The sequence below is a fragment of the Solea senegalensis genome, linkage group LG18 (genome assembly GCF_019176455.1).
Source record: "Solea senegalensis isolate Sse05_10M linkage group LG18, IFAPA_SoseM_1, whole genome shotgun sequence".
Taxonomy (NCBI): domain Eukaryota; kingdom Metazoa; phylum Chordata; class Actinopteri; order Pleuronectiformes; family Soleidae; genus Solea; species Solea senegalensis.
In genome coordinates this window covers 6,417,017-6,442,522 of record NC_058041.1, presented here as the reverse complement: position 1 = coordinate 6,442,522, position 25,506 = coordinate 6,417,017, and the positions used below count along the sequence as shown (strand labels likewise).

General features: G+C 41.9%; 1 protein-coding gene across 3 annotated transcripts in view; it reads right to left on the bottom strand.

Moving 5' to 3' along the window:
• jmjd1cb (jumonji domain containing 1Cb) overlaps positions 1–25,506 on the bottom strand; it is a 90,610-nt gene that overhangs the window by 40,106 nt on the left and 24,998 nt on the right. For 2 of the 3 annotated variants that reach the window (XM_044013108.1, XM_044013109.1), the window contains exons 2-3: positions 19,475–19,519; positions 9,435–9,635 (exon numbers count right to left, since the gene is read on the bottom strand). In XM_044013108.1, coding sequence (XP_043869043.1) covers positions 9,435–9,635; positions 19,475–19,519 — 246 coding nt within the window. The remainder of the gene's footprint in view (positions 1–9,434; positions 9,636–19,474; positions 19,520–25,506) is intronic. The other variant, XM_044013110.1, reaches the window with a different exon arrangement.

Genomic DNA, 25,506 nt, shown 5'->3' with positions numbered 1-25,506 from the left:
GCAGTAATGTGATGTTTTAAAGTGTCTGTCTGCAGAATCCCATCCACCTCTGGTGTGTGTTTGTGTGTGTGTGTGTACGTTAGCCACTGCAAACAGAGTTATATGTATTTAGTCTGATTAGTCACAAATATTAAACTTGTGTAGTAAGTGAAAAAAAAGGACTTTAAAGCCAGCCCTCCTCCCTACATCAGCATGTACAGAGAGGAAGAGAAAGGAAGATGGCGGATGATAACTGATGCAGACAGTTTTTCCATTGTATTTTCTTCATAAAATTCGTAAAGTTTTATGATATATTATGATCGTATCAAAATGTGTATTATAATGTTTGCTAACAATAAAAAGACCTTTGTGACAGTGTGATAAGGAGTATGGATGAGATTAGCAGTATCGTCAAAATTCAAACAGTGCCATCCCTTGTCCTTAATAGGGCCTCAAAATCAATATTTTTGTCCAACAGGGAGGGGCTTTACTAATTTAGGAACTAGGAATGTTTCAATTACTTATTGATCAGCAGTTTGACTCCTCAATTGGTGTCAGAAATCATCATCAATGCATATTTTGTCCAACAATCAAAACCCATCCATTTAAATACCAGGCAAACTATTATAAGCTTAAGAACCTTGTATTTTTTTACAGCACAGCAGCTAACTGCAATATGCCAATATGAGAGAGAAGGCAAATGCATTAGGAGCTGAGTGTGTGTTTTTTGTTGTTAATTAAGCAACATACTGTGTGTTTTCTTCCATTTCCTAAATCACTTTCTTTCTATATCTAATCCCTTTGTTCACTTTCCCACTCTGTCTCTCTGCGATTGGGTGTCGTCTGGTCAGTGGAATTCGCTTCGTGTCTTTGATACTAGTCTGCACTCAAGAGTCTAATGAGTTCTCACAGCACTCAACACTCCCTGGGAGACAGAGATGATGTAATATCTGGATCAGAGATGAAACCTCTCACACACACACACACACACACACACACACACACACACACACACACACACACACACACACACACACATATGCACACAGGATGAGGGAACAATAGACAGATGTACCGAACAGGAGGGCTTTGACTCTTCATAAGCATCTCTCTGAGTCTCTCTCTCTCTCTGTCTCAGAGTCGCTCTCTCCCTCTATGCTGGACTTGTCTCCAGTGTCAGATGAGATCAGATCCCCCCCATCAGAACACGGGGAGGTCAGAGCAAAGCTGTGTAGATTAATTAAAATCTGTCTCGAGAGTCAATACCAGGTATAAGGCTGCCAGAGTTCCAATGAAGAACTGCCATTTCAGATGAATTGAGAGAAATAGGATGAGGCAAGAATATTGAACCTTCTTTTAAATGACCAAAAAGAAAGAAAAAAAGTCCTGTGTTGTTGTGCAACAGTGTAATACTTCTGCTTTACTGGTGGAGTCACATCAGTGTGGGAAAAACGAGAGAAGAGAAGAGAGCTCGCTACTGATCACTGTGAAATATAGCACAACTTTAAACAGATGCAATTTAATTACTCTCATGTTGACTGTTCTTTGCGCTATAAAATGCCAAAGAAAACACAACAACAGAACAATGCAACACGTAAATGTTTTTGTATGTCTTCAAGTTCTTATCCTTGCAATAAAGTACACTGGTCAACAGTGTGATGGTAATATGTGATAATGCTTGTTGTTATTTAAAACATTATATATGTATATTTATACACATATTAGATAGTGAGTCAAATAGCAATGGCAATACATGTAAAGAAAATCATAAATTAGATATTCACCCATATTGTTCACAACATAATAGTCAAATAACTCGATAAACACCATTAGCTTCATTAACTCCACTTCTGAGGAAGGTATTGCAGCCAAATTGGTGGTATGATTACATTAAAAACACAGCAGTGGGAAACACATATTATTAGCTGTCATGTCACGTCGTCAATGACAAGAATACTGGCAGCTTTTCAGAAATGAAGGTGTGGAGTGTTTCCAGTCAAAAAACAATTACGTCTCAGTTGACGGAGAAGACAAGCGAGTGAGTCTAGTTCGTGGGAACGTGGTCACTGTGATAGAATCAGAAAAGGACCGAGCTCAGCATCATCACAGTGGGAAACATTCCATTAAAGTGGATGCATCAGGGGGTCACATGATCCAGGAGGAAGTTAACACTCTCTGGAAACCCTGCACACAGCTTGTAAGGCACTCTGCATACAAGATTTGTGGTCAGCAAGCTGCTGGAGAAGATGCTGAGACCTGTGTGTGTATGAGATGATGCATACACAGACAAAGGAGGACAAAAAAGGAGGTGAGACAGAGACAGAGAGGAAGTCAGAGACTGATTGATAAAAACAAAACAGTAATCAGTGCAGTAATCCAGACTTAGTGTTATTTCACTTCACCGAGTACAGTGTGTACCGTTTGTGGACCACACCTTGCATGTATGTGTTTATCTCGTCGTGACATAAGACACATCAACACCTGCGCTGAGGCCAAGTCCATGTGTCAAGAGTATTAAATGTCAATTATCCATTCATGAGATAATCCCCCGTCACTCAAAACCTCAGCTTATGCCAACGTTTCTCAAAGCAGCGGGTCACTCTTTTTTTCACGCTGCACATGCATGAGCATGCACGCGGGGGCGAGGCAACGCACATTCCACGCTCAAGGTTTCCGTCTGTTCCGCCGATCTACAGAGAGAAGCGAGTGAACGCAGATGTAAACAATGGCAGGTTTCGGATATCAGGGCGCCGCTATCTCACACCTGGCACAAAGCGCAACCGGATGTCTGTCCTCGGTTCAGACAGACACTATTGTCACGGTCCAAATCAGACACCGCGCTGATAAAGCTCCAGTGTGTAACCTCTGTCGACAAAACAGTGCTGGTGTTGCTACCAACGCAGACTCACCCAGACGCCTCAGGTGAGCCTGGAGAGCTTTGTGAAAGAACTCTTCTATATTGTACATTTTTAAACGTGAAAATGCATCTTTATCGTCTTTGCTGCTGTGACACTGCAAATTACTAATGCTTTGAATGTAAGTGACATTAGTTTATATTTAGAAGTTACTCACTACTTACTTTAAAATAGCAAATCCGATAAAATAGCATCCAATTGCACATGGGTATGTTGATATTAAAATAAATTGGGGTCAAGAGCATTGTTGTCACGTTTATATTTAGAGGCAGTGGAAACAGACTGTAACAATATCCCGGTCTGAAGTCAGAGATGCAGTATTTCACTGTTATTTTAAAAGGTTGACTTTCAAGATAGTCAAATTTGAATTACTGTGTCAGTATAACTAGAACCAGACTTTAAAAAGACATGCTAGTCTGACTGAAATTCTCAGAGTCGGATAATGCAGTCGGGATTCTACAGTAATTACTACAGCATGCATGAGTTAACAGGGACCCAAACCCGCCTCAGCACTCCATGCTGGCACATTTCCCACAATGCACGTGCAACACATTTCCCCCCCCCCTGCAGAAAAGGTTTCTCTTTAAGCACCTGGTCAATAAATCATTCTAATCATAATCCACAAAGGTGTAAGTGCACCTGACGTTTAAAATGAATGGTTGAAATGCCACCCTAATGTCATGTAATGGGACATGAAGCAGTTGTGACCGCTGACAACACAGACTATAATATCAAACTGGAAAACAAGACCGAAACACAGTAAAGGTCATTTTTTTTAGACCGGGAAGGAACAAAACATAGCGACAGCTTTTATATGAAGTCGCAGGATTTACATGTCTGCGACATGAGGCCACGTCAGAGAGGAAAAACTCAAGAGTAAAGCAGGAAAAAGAAGCAACAGCAAAAGTCTGCCACAGTTAACACCTTATCAATCCCTTGGCAGACAGGAAACTCACTGAAGACTCATTTCCTATCAACAAACACACACACACACACACACAAATGAAGAAGTGCAGTGAATGGGAAGCGGCGAGCACTTCCTCTTCTGAACAAAAAAAAAAACTATAAAGAAAAGCAAAGCGCTCACTGTCAGACTTTGCTTTGCATGTGTGCATTCATACTTTTACACACATGGATCTGTGAAGTGCCGAGTTGACATTCTCCATCCAAGTGTTATTGTACACATACACACACACATACACAAATGCGCTAACAGTGGTGTTTAGTTAGTGGTTCTCCTGTGTAACCTGACTGATCACTTATCTGTGCACATTCTAAAAACTACAATAGGACAATGCCAACTATTGATTCATTGGTTTAAGGATCTCTGACCTATATTCTGTGTTCTATGCTGCTTTATAAAAAAAAAAGACCAGAAAAAAGTCTTTGTTTGTCACACAGATCAACTTTTTTGACATTGGACCAAACAGTTGCAGCACTATAATATTGTATATGTATATAGTATACTATAATGTTTAGTGTAATACACTATATACAGTATATACACTGCACTGTATATTATGTGTACAGTATGATGTGAATGCAAACTATTTACACACCTGAATACAATCACGGTAAATGAGTGGGCATAAGTGCGCCGCTCATTAACAAACGGTTCTCGTTTGAAGAGAGGGAATGAAAGCAGTCAGTGTGGCTGTGCTGTATCTATGGGAAACCGGTGGAAAAGCAACAGCCGTAGAAAAACAGAGAAGGAGAAACACAAGAGGGGTAAATTAAAGCCAAATGTGGTTTCTCTCCTGCTCTTTAAGTGTGTGCGTGGGGGAAGGGAAACAGTCTCAGTGAGTTATGGAGCCCATGTGAACAGGGTGGGGTCAGTGGGAACTTTACAACACAACAGTCCCAACCCAAACACACAGCCTGAGGCAAGTCCTGGCTCAGTTGACTGCTGCCATTAAAGCAGCAGTTCCTGACACAACACAAGGATCCTCTCTCTCTCTGTCACTCTGACAAACACACACACACACACACACACATGACACACATACAGGAGTTTGTGTTGTTATCCTTCTTAGGACACTGCATTGACATCCATTGAAGCGGACAGCCTAAACCAAGCATGACACCGAACCCTGACCATGACCAGTTCAAACCGAACCCTAACCACAATTTAAATATTTGTCCCAAACTTAACCAGTTCCTCAGAAATGTGAGTCTGCCTCATTGGGACCAGGTTTTGTCTGTGTGTGTGTGTGTGTCTCTTTCTCTCTCTGTCATTTCATCAGCCACAACACACATTGTACACATGATTAACAGATAAACACTCTCTTCACTCACTGGTGTGAGAGAGACTTGGCCGCGTGTGACCTGGTCCTGTTATTGTTGGACTTGTGAGTGTAACATGTTTACTTGTCATCCATTTCTACAGTCTTTGGGCTTGCTTGTGTGTCTGTGGCTGTGTTATTGTCGTCATCTCGTCCTCTCACGCACCCTGTTCATAAATCAAGTGATTCAAATAATGCGCACGCAATGAGCAAAAGGCTATATTAGCCAGGTTGGAAACACAAGCTTCAAACTACAGCGCTGTCCTTTCTTTTATTGTTGTTGTTGTTGTTGTTGTTTTTTCTTCTGGATTAGTTCTTGATATATAATGTATATGTATATATAATGCTATAACATAGGCTATTGTACCGGTCTGAAGACACGTTTGTTTGTACATTAGAAAAACAGTTGTAACAAACAATACCATTGCCAACTGTAGGAGCAAATCCAAAATTGAGTTACTTTAAAGTCTGCTATGCAACCAGTTGTCCTTCTGAAGCAGTACACCACAGTGTGTGTGAGTTTAAGTTGTTCCTCAGCCTTAAAACACATGTAACACATGCCTACAGCAGGAGAGACATGCTTTCATCTTCCCAACGCAAACCCCTCAAAATACAAGCAAGCAACTTGGTGAGAGGTATTGATCACTAAAAAACACGTGTATCCCAGCACCAAATCTTTGCATTCACTGGCTCCTACATCTGTCCTCGGCGTATTGTGTGTATTCCACATTGCAGGTGTGACTGACAGACACTTATTTTAAACACTTTTTACTCTTCTTCATGTGGATATTTTCCAATGTTATCAGATTACTGCATCCGCCTCCCGCTGCTCCATCAACAGCTACTACTGCCACAGCTGTTACTACAAGCGGCAGTATGTGTTCTATTAATACTCTAACTACTACTGCCGCTGCTGCTATCGGTAACATTACTGAAGCAACGATCAATCCTACGATAGCGGAGGGGAGACGAGTTCAGCCGCATGGCAGGCATTCCTCCATACCTCCATCCATGTGTCTCAGCATCCTGCTGCTGCAGTCAGGCCGTTAAACTGCGGCTTTTCCTCAACAGAGCGTATTTTGTTGTCATGTCAAGTGTCTCTCTGTGGGTTTTCCCCAACTCACTCACTATGGTGAGTCGTTCCACACACTTGGCTCAGTTATCAGCTTTGTCCGACCATGTATGCAGAATCATTAGACAAACAAAGATTTAGAAAGATTTTGAGTTTGAGTCACGGGAAGATTCCAACTATTAGCCAAGTTCAAGATTGAATAGGAGTGATAATAACACAATAGTCGTGTGATGACATGAAACACGACACGCATTTTAGAAAGCCATATTTGTGAGCACTGCACCGCTGCAGGCATAATGTAGGAGAGGAGTAATAATGAGGAGGACTGGAAAAATAGAATGAAAAAGAAGCGAGAGAGGCAGAGGCAAAAGAAAACAGACATAGGGGACTGTGGGTGTTAGAGTGTGGAAATCACAAGGGTTTAGTTATGTAATGATGTTATCATGAGTCAAGCTGTCTGTCTCTCTGTGGACTAATATATGCATCTGGAGCAGATCCAAATCTCTCTGAGAGCTTGAAATTCCAAAAAGCATGAAAGGAGGACGTCAGCGACTGAAAATAAAGAGTGTCAGATGTTCTTTGCGTCTTTCTTTCTCAAGTTGATAAGAATTTGTAGCACTTGCTAATTCCTGCAGTCAGTGCTTTGCCAACAGACTCTGTTGTATTTCAGATAATTCCTCCTTGGAAATGCTTATGCAAATCACTACGACACGAGGCCGAGTAGAAGCGTTCGAAATCACAGAGCCTATGTTTTCATTAGGAAGGGTTTAATAACACTTTTTTTTCGATACTGATGCACAATCTTAGCATTATCAGTCCAATACAGTGTTTTAAATGACTTTCTTGTGAAGGAAACTAAGTCTTGTGATCTGCACATAGTCTAAAAACCTGTATTGTGCATTGTTTTAGTAATCACATGTGCTCAAAAATAAATACAGTCAAAATATTCAGTGACAGCCACAGAGTTCATTGTTGTTTTTATGCATTTGGTGCCAAGGAAAATGTACAATATCTAGCATGGGAATTCCTGAGAGTGCTGCTGTCACATTATGTCACATTTACTCCTGTTTATCGGAGGTTAATCAATTATATATGTGACACCATTCGAAGTTTTAACTGCCGAAGTGAAACTCCTAGTCACACACTTCAGAACAGAAGACAGCAGCATGATGCTTTCTTAAGTTCTGTGCCTTGGAAAGAGTGTGTGTGTGTGTGTTGTTTTATTACATTAAAAAGCAATTCACCTCAACATTTTCTGCTTAATTTGTCACTTCGAATGACTGTAATCTCATCATTCACTCCTCTAAATTGAAAGACATTCATAATCTAACTGTTCCATTTTCTTCAAAAAAAAATCAGTTTTTCACAGGATCATATTTCTCACTGTGTGTGTGTGTGTGAATCTGCATAAGACTTTGAAGTTGTTGCCATGACAATAGCAGAGGGGCAGCGATATGATGAACAAGTGGGTAAAAAAGCAGGAGGAGGAGGAGGAGTCTGACGGGGAGAAAAACAACCAGTTAAAAAATGTGTGTGTAGAAGTCTTTGAACTCTTATCTCTCATGCATGTGCCAGATGGCGCAGTGCACTCTGCAATTACATAATCAAACAGTGAATCGCACACACTCACACACACACACGTGCACGTTTATGCAGCTATCCTTCTAAGGACATGCAGTAACATCCTTTATTTAGACAGTCAAAACAAAGCTTTATTTTATTTAATGCCTAACCTTAACCTCACCATGATTCAAATCTTAGTCTCGGTAATTAGGTTCCGCCACATTTTGGACCAGGTTTTGGTCTCCATAAGGACTGCTGACCCCGATAAGGTCAGTGTTTATGCCAGAAAAGGTCCCAAAGAGGTAACAACTATGAGCACACACATAAACAAACATTGAAGCACAATGTTGTGCGTGTGTGCGTGTTCTTTGTCAAACATTTATAACCCAAATTCAGCGAGGGACAATAGAAACCTACATGTAAGCGACAAACATACCAGTAGAGCACACTGACAAAAACACTGTCTGAAGTGCGTGCGCGTGTGTGAGCGAGAGAAACTGTGTCACATGCAAACAACAACAAAAAACGCCACAGTAACCGCTCTGCAACCACAACAAAGCACATGTGTGTATGACAAAGATTATGTGTTCACTGATAATAACACAGAGCAGAGGGTGGGAACAATCCAAACCACCACACCAGACAAATATGTTTTAAATGTGGTTTCAGTTTCAACAGTGACCAAGAGAAAAAAAAAAACCTTTGTGTTCCAAAAAAGAAATTCACCATCTACGTCTGCCACGTTAAACACAGCTTGTTGAAATCAAGTTATCCAACATATACATACTCATTATCAGATATTTTACAATCTGAATCAATAACTAATATGAATCTATTATTTACTACATGGGAAAATCAAATGCTAGTGTGTCTACATATCTGAGTATGAGGCAAAATTAGACCAGTAACAGGGCGGCAGTGCTGTTTGACACAATTCAGTAAGATTTTCTTTGTAAACACGGTATATTGTTCGTGCTCTGAATCGGAAGGATTGTTTCTTCCTGTCTTCTTAACAGAAACAAAACAAACGCAGTAGTAAATCAGGTTGTTTCCCTCCTTCTGCTAACTTGTTTACGCGTTCTCGCACCTTTGCATACACTCCACTTTTTTTATCTCGCTTTTTCAAGCGACACAAGAAGTCTGATCACGTTTCATCACTTCATAAATAAACAACCACTATCGGAAGGTTTTTGTTTGTGTGTTTGATGCATTGTGTGTTAATCACAAGCTTTGAACAACGTTCACAGGGAGAGCAGCGAATACAGGAAAAAAAAAATAAAGTTTCCAAAGTTTCCTGCAGTGCAAAGGGGGAAACAAGTGGTATCATTTAGTGGCTAAACAGACGGAGCCCCTCAGCAGAACAGCTAATAAACAACTTCTCAGTGCGCCTCAGATCGGCACAACACGCGTCACAGAGACCATGACAACACTGGTGACATGGCTGTGCACAAAAACAAAATATGTTACACAAAGTGAGGGTGAAAAATAAAAGAGCCTGAGCTTTGTACTCAGAAGAGGAGATTTCAAGTTTGTGGTAAACACTGCAAACATTACAGCGAGCTTAGTCATACTCTATGAACTGTTTGTTTTGTCCGGCCTATAAATAGAAAACAAAACTCTTACCAGAGCAGGCCACTGTATGTGTTTAGCCTTGGTTGCCTGCAGCAGGCCTCCTGCTCCTCCACCTGCTCCCACTCCTCCTCCTGCTCCCTCCTTCCTCTTGGCCCAGACCAGCTGGTGCTCCAGGAGAAACAGCTGGAAATCCTCATAGACCTTGACCCACTCTCTCTTCTCCCACTCCTGATCATCAAACTCCACGTACACCTGCACATCGGAGGGAGAGAACGAGAGGAAGACAAGATTCATCAAACACATCAGCAACAATTGTGGAGTAGTTTAGGGATTCCGACATTATCAGTATCCCCCCCCCCCATGCCGCCATGCAGGAATTAGCATCTCATGTCTTCCACCCTCCCTCTGCATCTGCATGCAAACCCCAACCCACAACTCCAGCAACATGTTCAGTACTGTGTCTTAGGCCACCATGACATGTGTTGTTGCTAAATCATACAGCAGGGCTGAAAGAGTTTGAATAAATAAGATGTGTATAGGCCATATTGCATAAACATTAATTGTTCAGCCCTATCATTCAGTATTTTCACACCTGTTGTTCTTTTATGTTGACATTTTTATTTGTATTATTATTGAAATATATCCTGATCTGATGTGTAATAATAATAATAATAATAATAATAATAATAATAATAATACAGCATTATTGGGAACCAGAGAAGCCACTCTTTTCTTTTTTTTTCTAATATAAATATCAGTCACCAGATGACACTGGAGTGTGATTCCTTATGATCGCATGAATGTGTGTTTGTGCGTGTGCTCCATCCATCACCCCATTTCATTTTCATCCTCTCCTGCATCTGATCTTCTATCCTCGCCGTTCCCCTCATCCGTCCTCATACCTCAACAACCTCCCCCGCCCCTCGACAGCGACAACAAAAACACACCACTGCAGTCGACCGAGTGATCCCTTGAAGCGAGCAGATACCGAGGGCACCGCTGATGCTGCAGCCTGTTTATTGCCCGCCGCTCTTATCGGCTGACCCTTCTCACGTTACGCCGCGATTGATTATTGATGTCGCGGTATCAGTGGCAGTCAGTCCAGGACACTGCCCCATCAGCTCCGCTATCCGCCGTCCATTCTTTCATCTCTAATTCATTCCAGACAACAAAGATGAACCTCTACCTGTCAATGTCACCGTCTCCATTTCATCTCAGGGGAGTGTCATTAATTCACTTTATTTAACAGCTTTAGTGTACTGCCATTTATTATTAATACTTTAATTACTGATTCATTAATGACATTCCAAAAACTACTTCTGATTAATTAATCAACTGTTTACAGTGTCAATTATAAATGATCACCAGAGCATTCTAGCAGCTGAGGCGACATTGTCTTTCTTTAGGGCAAAGCATTGGAATTTTGAGATGATAAAGCATAAAATGTATCATTTGTTTTTTTTAGTATAATTTCCTAAATACTTATTTTCTTTCTTATCTGAAAAACACCACCACAAAGGCTCTAAATGCAGTCATCAGACAAAATAAAAAATCAATATCACACAAGGATTTCTCTTCAGGTCATTATAACCCAGCTCATCAGTATCACACAAAGTCCCTGAACATAAACACTGTTATCAACGAGTGACATAAAAGCAGCAAACAAAACGAAAAAGAGATAACCGAGGCGGTCGCAATCTGGCTTAACAGCGCACACAGTGCCAGTCCAAACCGAGTACAATGCAAGTTTTGAAGACAACAATGCACAAATACTATTTTATTGCAGCAATATTGTGTTTTAGAAAGTGTGAATACACACACACACACAAATATTTCGACTAAGGGTTCACAATACTGTAGAAGACTGCAAAATCACGCAGTGTAAAGATAAATACAAATGTATAATATCTGCTACATGACAACAGGAAAGCCAGTGACCCAATTTTAAAAACAGGAAACATCAGACTCGGTCACAAGTTTATAAAAAATGTGACTCCACAAAACCCAAGACAGACCGCTGCCAAATTCTGCCTGTAAAGTGAACACACTGTAGTCAGAGCGCTGCCATAATTAGACCTACTGTAAGTTATTCACAGCCTCAGGTTTCTCTGACTCACACACACACACACACACACACACACACACACACACTCTACTGCAGCACACAGCACACTGAAAACAAACACCTGCAACTGGTCCGGCGGTTTAGATCTCTCCACCTCGCTTTACACATATGAGAGAATCCAAGAGTGAGTGAGACATTCCTGTTTAACCTGTTCTGTCAACAGTGCAAGTGTGCGTATTCACGATTTACATTTGTGTTTTTGTTTCTGCTGCCACATGAGTGCATAATTGTCAGTCACTCACCCGTGTTAAAGACTACCGACATAAACGGCACAAACGCGGGATAAGGACTGTCAAAAGACTAGAGGGAAGACACTGAGGACCATCCTTCTGCATACACATGCACACTGTCAGCGAGTGTGTTAATAGTCAGTAATGTGTGCAGAGCGCGGGGATGATATTGGAGCCTGTCTACACAAAGAAATGCACACAAACAGTACATCGAGTACACCGAGTGTTCTGCCGAGAAAAACATTCACATGCTAGGAGAGGAGAAAGTGTCTGGTGAGTCTGTTGCCACAGTAACGGGAGGCAGTGAGTGCTGGACACACACACACACACACACGCACGCACGCACACACACAGCTCAAGGATCAGTAGGCTCCTATCAGCCACAGTGAGCAGAATATGAGACAAAGGGAGAGAACAAAGGGGAGCAGATGCCACACTTACAACACTGCACTGCATCAGATTTTTATCAGTATCAGCTCTCGCCATTGCTACATCACTATAGGCTGCGTGTCACTCCTGTGAAGGCCTGCTGATAGCGCCTGTTAAAGACACCGGGCGAGACAAAGGACCGGAGCTGACCACAGATGCAGGCCATACGAACGCGACCCTGCCCGACACTGTGCAGATGGTGTGACTGTGACAGTGTGTGCTTCAATGATTCAGGAGCTCCGAGCCGAAAAAGGGAAAAACTGCTTTCACAGTATCCGTAGCGGTGTGCACCTGACGATGCTATACCTGGGTTTGTCACATCTCACCCAAACCACTTCTCATTAAGCAGCGTGTCAGCAGCATCTCCTGCTATTATTATCTACTGTGGAGGATGGGCCGGCAAAGTCACGCCTTGCAAAGTGTCTCAAGGACGGAGACATTTTCACATACGCGCTTTAAATGTATGTACATTTAGTACAATGTCAACTAGTGCTAAACTGAACCGACTCTGATTCTGATTCTGATTCTGATTCTCTGAACTGCCCGACCTCACAATAAAAACACTAAACTAAACACTAAAATGTTGTGTTATGTCATTACTGATTTAAATTCTGACTGATGTCATGTGTGAAAAGTGAAAAATGCAGCACGTCGTTAACATACACGCTGCAAAAAAAGATATAAGATTAGCGAAAGAGAGGCAAGTGGGGCAATTTAGGAAGTTGTATCAAGTGTGTACATCGACGTGTAAAAACGATTACTAGCGCTTCATTAAGAATACCTGTGCACCTGCTTATTCGCGCGGATATCCGATCGACCAATCAAGTCTATTCAGTCCTGCAGAAGATAAAGTTCCACGGCTCCGGACTAACTTTTTCATTTATTTTGGTGCACCTTCAGTCATTTCCCATACACATTCATATACTTATGTAAATGAATGTAAACAAAAATAAGGTGTAGGTAAATGTTTGTCTCAATTAGAAGCACAAACTGAGTGCGTGTACATGCAAACACATGCTACATAATGACAGAGTTTCACTGGTTAGGGAAAGTGCTTATATGGCGTTTAGGGCGTCATATAAACACAACAATAAATAAAATGAATGGCAAAGCATACGTTATTTAATTAAGTATGAAACTACTATACTCTATAACGATTACTCTTATACTATACTGTTGTACAAAGGCTTTATTTAATTCATTCTTATTGTAAAGGTAAGATTAATCCGGCTTTGCCTATTGATGTTGCATCTAAAATTAGTGAGATTCAGTCTTTGCTGCGATGTCCAAAAATCTGACCGAAATGTGGATTCTTGGTTTGTACTAAATCTATATCATGTCTGATTTATTTGACTGAAAACTATAAAAAAAAGGAATAAACCAAACATGTATCTCACAACTAAAAGCAGCTTGAAAAACTCACACTCTCCATGTCTCCATGATAGTTTTTGCATGTTCATTATACGACTCTATATATATACTGTATATACGTGGCTATATGTGACTGTGTGTATATGACAGCACGCTGTATAATCTGCCCATCACTAAAGGCTGCAGAGCTACTTTCTGGCTGGCTGCACCAGTGGCCAGTGACAACCAATGAGCGCCAGACGAGGAAAGCGAGCGACCAATGCGGCGCGAGCAGCACACTGTCTTTTAAATGCAGCGGCATAGAAAGCCCGGAGAATACACAAACCGATACGGCATGGAACAACATACAGCGGGCTGTACATGCAGAGGGTAAATGAGGACAACATGACACAGTGATGGAAGCTGAGACACAATCTGTGCATGCGACTGTGTCCTCGCTGTTAGCCTCCGGCTCAGACGATATTAATCATGCTGGGATTTGTTTGATAAATGAAGTTCATTTGTTAGATTTTACTGGTTTATGACATGGATGTCCTTTCTGTTACTGTTTTATCTGTCGTGTTTTAACCCATTGGAGGACTTCATGGGGTTTTCACTCAGCTACGATGACCCTCTGTCTGTCTGTCTGTCAGTCTTTCAGCCCTGGCATCACACTGCTGTAAATCACATCCAGACACAAACACACACACACACACACACACATGCACGCAGGCTGTAAGCTCTATCCAGCTCTCCAACAACAACAAAAAAAAAATCTAATCTGATTTATTGAGCTTGACTGCACAGAAAACATGTAGGCTAGCCAGGCTAAAAAGACTCTTTTATCCCCCTTTAACTAAAAAGGCCACAAACCCCAAGCCTGACTGACTGCCTTGCACATAGAATACAGTGACCAAAGTGTGTGGTTCTGTCTGGAAATAACTTTGATGTCATTTAAATAGTCAAATAATTAATCTGATGCTAAATGAAAATTAAATAGAATAAAGATATTTCTCGACTTCCAGGGGAAACTGAGGTTGGGAAGCACAACCTTTCAAATATACACTTATTCTATTTAACTCAATGGAAGCATAGTTTCAGCTGCAGGTCTTCTTGGTTAAGTCTCTACAGGTTTGACACACCTGGATTTGGGCAGTGGGAAGTGTTTGTTAACTGGTCTCTGCACAGATGTTTCTACTTCAGGACAGACACAGACTTGTGTAAGTGATGGCAGTTTGCTTCAGGTCATTGTAAAGTTGAAAGGTGAACAAGTGAACAGTCTAAGGCAGGGGTGTCAAACATACGGCCCGGGGGCCAGAACTGGCCCGCCAGAGGGTCCAATCCAGCCCACAGGATGAATTTGTTAAAATTTCACACTACGATTACAATCTAAATCTCTCCCAGATACCTGTGACTAAAGGTAACGATATTGTTGAAATTTCACTTATATTTCTCAAGAAACTTCATGTTTTGTAAAAATATCCTTCATTAAATGTAAAACAAAGGAGAAAAAAAGCAAGGCGTTCTTGTTGTTCATAGGTTATTATGCTATTATTTTACTATTTTTATGGGTCTGGCCCACTTGAGATCAAATTGTGCTGTATGTGGCCCCCGAACAAAAATGAGTTTGACACCCCTGGTCTAAGGTCTTGGACTCTGCAGGATCTGTATTTGGTTGCCTCCATCGGTCCCCTCAGTTATATCCAGGCCACTGTTGGAAGAGTCCTGCTGGTTCCCAACTCCTTCCATTTCACAGTTATCGAGGCCACCGCTCTCCCGGGGGCCACACGAGGCTTTAGAAATGGTTTTAAACCTTGACTTGATCTACGCCTCGCCACAAACTTTTATAGTGGAGGTCTACACGCAGTTTCTTGGATTCATGACTTGGTTTTATTTCGTGACGTGCAGTGTGAACAGAGGGACTGCGCATACACACACAGTTGTGTGTCTTCCTCTACCAAGTGCAGTGAGTTTGCCTCAGGTGAACTTCCCTATATGTCGGGGATAATTAAGCAAACAGGAAGTACACTTTGAACCAAAGCAATAGCTATAAAATAACAAAAAATTCTTATACATAGACATTAAGGATGACTGAGTGTAGCTTGATGGGCAAACATACGATTAAATCCACAACACAATGAAGTGTGAAGAGAGGAAATACTGCATTTTAAAGCAATGAACACTGGTTCATTGCAAAATAATGTATACTTTTCATGCAAACAGGATATGTGAACATTGTCCTGCTTCATGCTGCAGGGACTCTTCACAGCCGCTACATGCAGAGAAAATGTAACATCCACCAAGTGAACTGATACGGCACACAAGGTTCCTCAGGGTGTGGACGCATTAACACCACAAGAGTCCTAGTGTCATACGAGGTCGAGTACAATGCAACAGGACAGAGCTATTATAATGCATTTATGATGAAAAGGGGAGGGGGGGGGGTAGAGCTATAGAGGAGCAAAAATGACAGAGCACGGAAAGACTGCAGCAAAGTTACTGCTGTGCTTGAGTGAAGTCATCAAGAACACAGAGCTGCTGGTTCTGAAAAGACACACAGCGGGGGAGGGAAATGTCTGAGAATAAAGCATAAGTGGCAAAGGCTAATGAGTAACATATGGAAGGGAAAACAAAAAAAAAAAGAGGCAAAAACAGAGATGAGTACAGAAATAGAAGGTGTGGGTGAGGGATAAAAAATGACTGTCAGGGAGAGGAAATGGAGAAATGGATTCAATGGAGTGGGGTGTGAAGCATTGCAAGAGAGAGAGAGGGAGAGAGAGAGGCGAGGACAAGATGTAAGGAAGATTCAAATGAGGAAGAGGATCGTTTCCTCAGTGACAGACAGCAGAAAATGAAGCACGAGGAGAGGGGACGTTATTAAGGAAAGAATGGAAGAGAAAAAAAATGATGTATGGAAGGAATGTGATTTGAAATGAGAGAGAAATGACAATTATGCTGGAAAACTAAAAAAAAAAAAGATGGTGACTGACTTGAAATTACACTAGAATTACTGCTCTGTGTTTCTATGCTTCATCAAACCAGTCGTGTGTTATATATGTTGTCCACTTATAGAACACAAAGGCATACACTGATTTCAAAAACTGCTTACTGTCTATTTGTGTAATTCACACAATCTGCGGTTATAAACTGAAAGTGTCTGATCATGTGATCGGAGGAGAGCTGACCAATCAAAGTGAAAACGCTTACTTGCCAAATTTCAGATTTAATCGGACACTAACAGAGAACATTAGTGTCTTAATGAGTCACAGTGCAAAACGTGGATGTTTCACACGGCTGTGTTTAAGATCGACGCTATCGCCACTATTTCCAAGGGTGTGGACAAAGATTAGATTACATGCCGTCACCAACCAAAGTCAGTGGAATTGACCTTTTAACAGAAAATGGCATCACTTCATCGTTTTGACCTATTACCTCACATGTTTTGTCAAATTCTAATTGGTTCAACCTTGAATCCGAGTGTATGTTCGTGCCAAAAGGGACAGACAGGCAAACCTGAAAAACACACCTCCAGGGGCATAAAAAGAGGAGAGTGAAGCAGTGGGGGGAAAGCGAGTCACTAGCCGACCGCAGCAACAACCACACAGATTACTCTGTAGCCAAGGTGCCTCCTCCCCGACAATGGGCCAAATGATACTGCTGCGGCTTTCTACTGCTAGAGAATACCAATCAGTGAGGGAAGAGAGAGGGAGACAGAGAGATGGTCCCCCAGAGGTGCATAAATATATGAAAGAGCTTCTGAGTCACTGGGCTCTTGGCTGGCTTCTCCTCGCAATTACTAACAATCAAGAAAGAGTCAGACAGAGGGAAGGAAAGAAAGAGGGAGAGAAAGAAAAGAAAAAATCTCATCATTCAAGGACAGAGAGAGCGGAGAAGAAGAAATCTCATCATGCAAAACGGCATTCGAGTAGGGGCTGCTGTGGGCAAAGGCACATTTGATGTTCTCTCCTAACACAAAACTCCGACCATGTGGGTGCATGTGGGTTTTCTGACAACTGGAATGGCTCTGGCTATGAAGATGGTAAATGGTAGGACAAAGTCATCTGAGCAGATAATTGATACGTGATGAGAGTGAAGGAGAACGGACCCAGCGGTAAATGTTGGCTGCTGTCACATCCAGGTCGGCACGTCAACGCGCATCAACAGGTACTAGCTCTATGAAGAGAGTTCCTTCATACTTTACAGTCAATAAATAGACCACGCACACTATAACTGCCAAACGGACTGACGTGTAATATCAATAATTTCCACGTGTTTGCTCTCTTTACTTGCTACGTTCTGCTTTTCAGCTTCTTGCTTTCACACGTCTTCACACATGGCAACATCTGTACGGACACATTATCCACCTCCACCCCCCAGCAGAGAACAAAGACAACAGGCTCCTGGTGAAAACCACTGAGGGTTTTAAAAGATCTCCACAGACGGTCGCTTTACGTTGCAGCAACACACGCAGACGATTAAGGTCGAGAAGAGCCACAATGTTGTGTCACCTAAGTTCCTGAGTCAATAAAAATGTCCTCAGTGTGATTTAACAGCATTACAAAATAAGATCAGCTCAACGTGGTCCGACCGAGTCAAAGATTCATCGCAGAGATGGATAGACAGGACACAGGAGGAGGAAAGTATGGCTTTGTTGTAGGGGTTCACTGAGGTGTAAGTAATGTGAAGGAGAGCAATGGAATAAGAGAGCAGATGAGCTGAAGTAATATCCAATGACAGCATGAAGAGACATCCCCTCTTCTACAAGGTCACCTCTCCCTCCCGCCGTCTCTTTGCCTCACTCTACCTCTCGCTGTCAAACCCACATGGGAGCCGGAGCAGACGCAAGATGGCATGAACGACAGAGAGAGCGTTGAGACATGAAACGCCGTACAGAGAGAAATGGGGAGAAGTTGGGAGACGAGTGAGAGAGGAAGAAAAATAACTTGGCGCAGACACAGAACAGCGATAGACTGAGAAAAGGATGGGAGAGCGAGCTAGAGAGCGAGGGAGAGGCAAAGTAAACAGCCTTGAGGAGGAGTGATGTGACCCCCACCCTCCTCCTCGATTCCTCCTTCATCTCAGAGGATGTGTGGGCCCAGAAGAGAGGAGGGAGGGAGAGGTGAGAGGAAGAGAGGGAAGGAAAAGGCTCATCCAAAAATAGTTCAATGTTGTTGTAAAGACATTGCTGGGGAAAAGACTTAAATACTTCCTTTTGGCTGAATTGAGTTGGTCTTTGATGTGTTTAAAGGTATGCAGCGTGTTAAAGCTTAGGCTTGTCCACTGAAAACACAGCTCTTTACATAAAGCACGTTTAATTTATCAAATGTAATATGTTAGACCATATCATTTATTGTATCTTTGGAGGAATTTGTGTTTTAAATAAAATATACTTGCACTGCACTACAATTAATAATGTCACATCATTTGTACGTGCAGATTATCAGTAAGAGTGGCCAAATCACAGTTTTATCCCTTTTTTTCTAACTAAAGTTATTCCCCTCTTTATGAGTATGTTAAGTCACCTTGCGATTTTTGGGGTGCAACAGAAACGTCACTGAGGCGAGCGTCTGACTTCTCTTACTGAGGAGCCCTTGTGACAGAAACCAACAGAGACATTGTGATGAATATTCAGTGGAAGGCAAAAACAAGGCATTTGTTGTCTTTCTTTCTTTTTTTTTCTCTCTTCTACATTTTCCTTCCGTCCTCCCCTCTCACTCCGTCTCTCCTGATAATACAGCTCTAATAATAGCCGAGTTGCATCGAGACAATCGTTTGGTGGAATCTAGGGCAGCCGCTGCAGAGGCAGTAAGGGAAAATCCCTGTTGTCTTCTCCAGCCCGCATGCCTGCATGCCTGCCTGAGGACTGTGCAAGCTTATGAGTGAGTGAGTGTGTGTGTGTGTGTGTGTGTGTTTATCCTGCACAGTGAGAAAGAGTCAGGCGACTGATTACTTTTTACCTCACGTGTGCAGAGGTGATTCTCAGAGACGGTGCTGACGGACGTCTGTAAATACAAGTGGCCAAATATTTTATTTGTGTTATGGTATGATTTGGACATTTGTGTGTTACAATTATACTGAGGGTATGCATCTCCCTTCTGATCAGTACATTTTTATGAACCCATAAGCATGCAGGTAAATGTCTTACCCATGCAAAGTAGATAATATGACTCAAATACAGGGTGTAAATAGGCACCTAAAGCTTAAGTATCTGCTCTGATTTATTGTTGGTGGATGTCCTGATTTCCCAGTAGGTTATAGTAATGCCAGACAAAAGGGTTAGAAATAGGACACTACACTGTGGAACAATGATGTCACAGTGAAATATTGTAGTTCACTTATAGCTAAATATCAGAGACCCAGCCGTGACAGGAAAGCGAAGCTGAATGAAACCGGGCAACATCCTGTGAATGGCTGTGAGATGATGAGTACAGTGAAAATAATGTCGTGATTAATTGTAGACTTAAAGCTTTTCTTACTGTGATGCCAACAATTGCCCTTTAAAATGAACACTTATCATAATAACACAAGCTCTCCAACTCCAAGTCCTTTGCCCCACTGTTACTCTCCGTCTGAATGACACAGAAGCACTGACCCGTCTGTAACAATCAATCCGGCCACCAGCAGCACCCGACATGAGCACAGTGGACAGTTAAAACATCCACAGTTTGGTTTTTTTTATGTATTTTTATCAACAGTTTCTCCAAACCCACCAAAACAAAGGCCCTACGCTGAAGGCAGTTCCCATGCCACAACTGTATCTGATTTATTAAAGCTTAGAACACATCATTAATGAAGCTTTAAATAAATATTTATTTAATTATTCAATATCAATGTAACCACACTGGTAACATGCACGCACGCACGCACGCACGCACACACGGCTAGTCAGATTACCGTCACGTGAATACCCTGTGGTGTCGTGTCAGGCCAATATGGGAAACGGAGCAGTACTACAGATGCATGTGACTTCACTAAGACTTAACAGTGATAGAGAGAGAGAGAGAATATGAAGGAGGGAGACAGAGAAAATGTGTGTGTTTTTGAGGGGGGGGAGAGACACAGAGAGAGATTTGGCGCTTTTTGAAGGACAGAGAGGAGGCCACGATTTTCCATACGCCATACACAGAGAGAGAGAGGGAGAGAGGGAGAGAGGGTTGATGTACCGAACAAAGGAGACCTCTATTTGAGCGAACACTCAAAAGTAGGTCTGCACAAGGTTTGGAGAGCGACAAGAACAAGTGTGTGTGTGTGTGAATTGCAGAAGACAAATGGTCTCTGACATCTCAGGCTATAACAGCCTGGTACAAGAGAGAGAAAGGGAACAGAGATGAGGGAGTGTGAGTGTATACATTTATACTGCATGTGCCCTAAAAAGGATTAGTGATTTCAGAGGTTTCATAGAGTTCAGACGGTGATCTCTCTCTGTACCAATACCAAATTCTTTAGTCAGATAAACAGCCTGATAAAAGTGGATATGACAGTGAGAACGATCACTATGATAAAGAAGAAGCTCGGGGGAAGGGTCTTACTGGACGTGGCTGACACCTCTGCTCACACGCCGACCACACACACCGCGTCCGCGGCGGTACATGACACAGGAAGCTGCTTCACTCCCAAACAAACATTACCGAGGGCCCAAAGATCGTCAAAGAGCAGCTGGACATTCTAAAATACGATGGGTGACACGCAGCACCATGTGTGTGGTTGGACAAACAAAACAGTAACCTGAAAACATCGTCCCAACGTTCTGTGACCGACAAGGTCATAAGTATTAGAAATATTCTCACACACACACACACACACACACACACACACACACAAAGGTGTATAATGTGGTCTGATCACTTGCTCCCTCTATAGCTAATTCCTTGCATGCTCTGGGTGTGGAGGGATTCCAGTGTTACCTGTCTCTCATCTGACTCACACACACACACACACACACACACACACACACACACACACACACACACACACACACACACACACACACACACACGCTGCCATGTGAGTAGCAAAACTCGTTTTTAGGAGCTGCTATTCCTGCAGTGCCAATTGTTACGAAGGAAGTGGCTGAAGACACAACAACTGCAGCCAAATAATAAAAACAAAACAAAAATCAAACTCCACCCCACCTGTCTGTACTTCATGTCTACCATTTTCCCTCCATCTCACCACTTTATACACACGTGGAAAACAAACAGTAGTTGAGTGGAGCGCTTAGCATAAAGAAGAGTTGTCTTATAATAAACTTGGCAACAGCCCTGCGACTGTTTTTCCCTGAGTCATGTTCAGGCCTTCAGTCACAGTTGGAGCCCGAGACGGTTGCACAGACAACGCCACAGTTGTTGGCAGCGGCAGTCAGAACTGACGCGACGTGAATATCGACAGTGGTGTCCTTTGTCCAGATGTTGAACTGTACTTCAACACTGACCAGTGATAGACTGATATCAATTTAATTCCAGTTCTTAATACCCATCCCTGGATACAACGTCAGCAAGCAGATTATCGGGCTAAAAAAAGGTGTCGTCTAACCTAGGATTTACTGGTGTAGCAGATGAAGACAATGAAGGCAGTAGAAAAAGCTGGCCAGGGTAAATGCTATTCACACTGCCAAAAAAAACCTTCCCAATTCAAGTTTAGAAATAAGTAACAGCGTACGAAACAAGCAAGTTCTTCTCACAGTGGAAAAACAAACATAGACAGAAAATGCATGAATAGAGTCTGAGGATTAGAACATGTAACCTCCTTGGCCATATCATCCAGCCTTGGTTGCTGCTACAGTATATGGAATGTCTCCTATAACCACTAGGCCACCAGACACATGTCTAAGTGAGTATACGAAGCTGTGTCAATTTCATTCTTAAAGGAGTTCGGGCAAGTTTAGATCAAGCCGCAGTCACTGAATACTGGCGTTGAATTAGATAAGACGGACTAAACAAACCGATGATGTGACGCAGATTGTTTTGATTGTGGAGTAAAAATAAGACTTTCTAGTAAACCCTAATATAATAATAAAGAGAAAACAATGAGCTGTGTGAAAGGGTGCGGCCTCCACACACAACATCTGGTGGACTATTAACAGTTTGAAACAACAACCAGACACACTCCATACACCACAGTCTCTTATCTAATCGATAGTTCATATTGTGCATGTGATAGAAATATGAGCCTGTCACACACAAACCCGCACACTCTGCTGTCTAATTCTGTCATTAAGCCAGACCTTACAAATAAGTGACGTGTAATCAGACTGACTGGTTACCATGCTTCAATCGAAGCTACATGAGGGTTTCTGTGAGGGTTGAGGTGCAAAGAATAGCGGACATTTCAACCATACATATGACAGAACAATGGTTCTAATTAAGACTTGAAATGGTGTTTATAGACCAATGCACAGTGTTCTTTTACGGTTAAAAGAAACGGTACAGTTCTCTCTCACACACACACACGCACACACACACACACACACACACACACACACTCACTGCCTGCTCAGAAGATGAACTCATTAGGCAAATTCTGAAACCTCTTATCCACTTGCTGGCTGCTGGCTAATGAATGAGTGGGTTTCACACCACATGGATGTGCATTTTGTGTAGTGTATGTGCGCTTGTGTTAAGAGTGAACACGTTAGATATGGTGGCGCTCAGCTGATTCAGACCCCCGGGGGGGGGAGGAGGGAGGGGACTCACTGGTAAATAAACCCAGTGACACTACGAGTCAGGCCATGTAATGGTACACATACATACACAAACACACACACACACACACAGTGAGCTCATCTTTTACAAGGTTCCCAAGAAAGTAAAATGATTTATGATGACCCCTTCATGGTCATGGAAAGTAAAGCATTAAAGAAAAAACCGAAAGAAGCAATTTAATTTAGTAGTTTTCATAAAAAAGATTTATGGCTGTGTAACCCGGTTGTATACACACAAAGGATTTAGCTGTCAGAACATCTACACATTAACATGAGCAGGACAGAAAACCTTTCCCTTTTCTACCAGCCTGTTTTATAGTCAACTCCCCTTGCAACACTTCCGCTCATGTTCTCATGGTCTCCAGTTTCAAATGCAGGAAAGATTCTACACTTAATGAGCACAAAGAGTCTTCAGTGCACTTACATGATCATGAAGCATCTCGGTTGGCGCTTTTCCGTTATGCAGTTGCAGCGCGACTCGGCTCGACTGTACTCTACTCCGTTTTATTGCTTTTCCATTAGGGATAGTAACTGGTACCTGCTCTGGCGAGGTTCCAAGCGAGCTGAGGCGATGCTAAAATGTGACGTCATACTGCTGGCCACTGTCAGAGAGTGTCGTCTCTGAGCTCAATGTTCAAAACAAGAATCACATTTTTTATTTCTTTTTAAACAGCAAGAGCATTGCTACCGTCTGCTCAGGTACATACACACATATATATATATATATATATATATATATATATATATATATATATATATATATATATATATATATACATATACATATACATATATATATGTATATATATACATATACATATATATACGTGTTATTTGAATTCATCTTGTAATTATTAGAGTACACCCATCCCCATACTGAGGAGGTACTATGTAGTAATGGAAAACAACCAAACGAGTGGAGCAAAGCAGTAGCTAGAACTGTATCATGGAAAAAATGTCATTTGTGAAAGAGGGCAGAGAATCCTTGGTAGTCAATGTAAATCTAGGTCAAGTTATCTGGCTGCTAAAATATTCAATAACCTGGGCATGACCGTGTGAGCCAGCAAACGTTCAGTTTTACAATAAATACATGATGTCTACTCACCTGCTGTAACTGTAAACACACAGTTTTATAGAACATAACATTCACTGCTACATTACGACCCCACTGCTACAAATACAGCTGTACTTGGGGCGCTTTGACAAAGCACCCAACATTCTTACTGGCCTCTCAAAACACTTTACACAACAACAGGACTGCACAAGCTGGGATAAAACCTTCACCAGCCATTTGATTGGTGTATAAATACATAAATAAAGATTTACGACACAAAAGACAACTCCTCCTGTTCCTTTAACCTGATATTTCCATGGTAAACCAGCCTCCGGTATTGTGTGACGATTCAGTATACATCTGTGGGTGTAACCAGACTCAATAAAGCAACTTGAGAACTTCAGGGTCTGACAGATTTATAACTGTGGGAGAAAATTATAAATGATCAAAGCATTGGCACGAATTCCATAGACCGCAGGTTGCCATGACATTCCCAGGTGCATGATATACTGTATGTTGGTGTAATGCTTTGTTTTCCGGCAGCAGATCTGCTGAATTAAATGTCACCTCTAATCTCCCACGTGCACCTCACTGGCTGTGTTGTAATGGAACAATTTGTGGTGGTTAATACACGGGCTGATTGTCTGCAGACATCGTAATATCATCATGAGAATCAGTTAATCAAGCTTCAGGGAATATAATAGCCGAGTCATTTTAAAACAAAAGGCTCTAATAGTCTGAAAGTGTCAGTAATTACTGAACTAAAATCTTTAGTTCGTGAAACACAGCTGAGCAAGTCATTGATATAGGAAACATTATCACCGTCTATACTGTACATAGAGTCACACAGCTGGCTCAGAGAAAAACATCAAAAAGAAACCAAGATGCCATTAAACCAGGCCACCTGGACACTGTAGTGCACTGTTTTCAAGTGGCTCAGTCATAAATAACCATAATCCATATCAGATAATCAAAGAAAAAATACACTACACAACAGACATACCGAAACACCTGAGAGCTCTGGTTAGTTGAGGTGACGGTGAATTCACCTCGTATTTATCCAGAGAGAGCGATTGTGCTCAAAGACAAAGAGCGCTAACCTCAATCCTCTGTCACAGTTGAGTCAACAGTCATCTAACCTGTATGTCTGTGTCTCCACATTTACACAAAATGTAAAAGGCACACATGACACACAGAGTCCAAATCTTTTTTTGAAAACAGGCACACATAGGAAC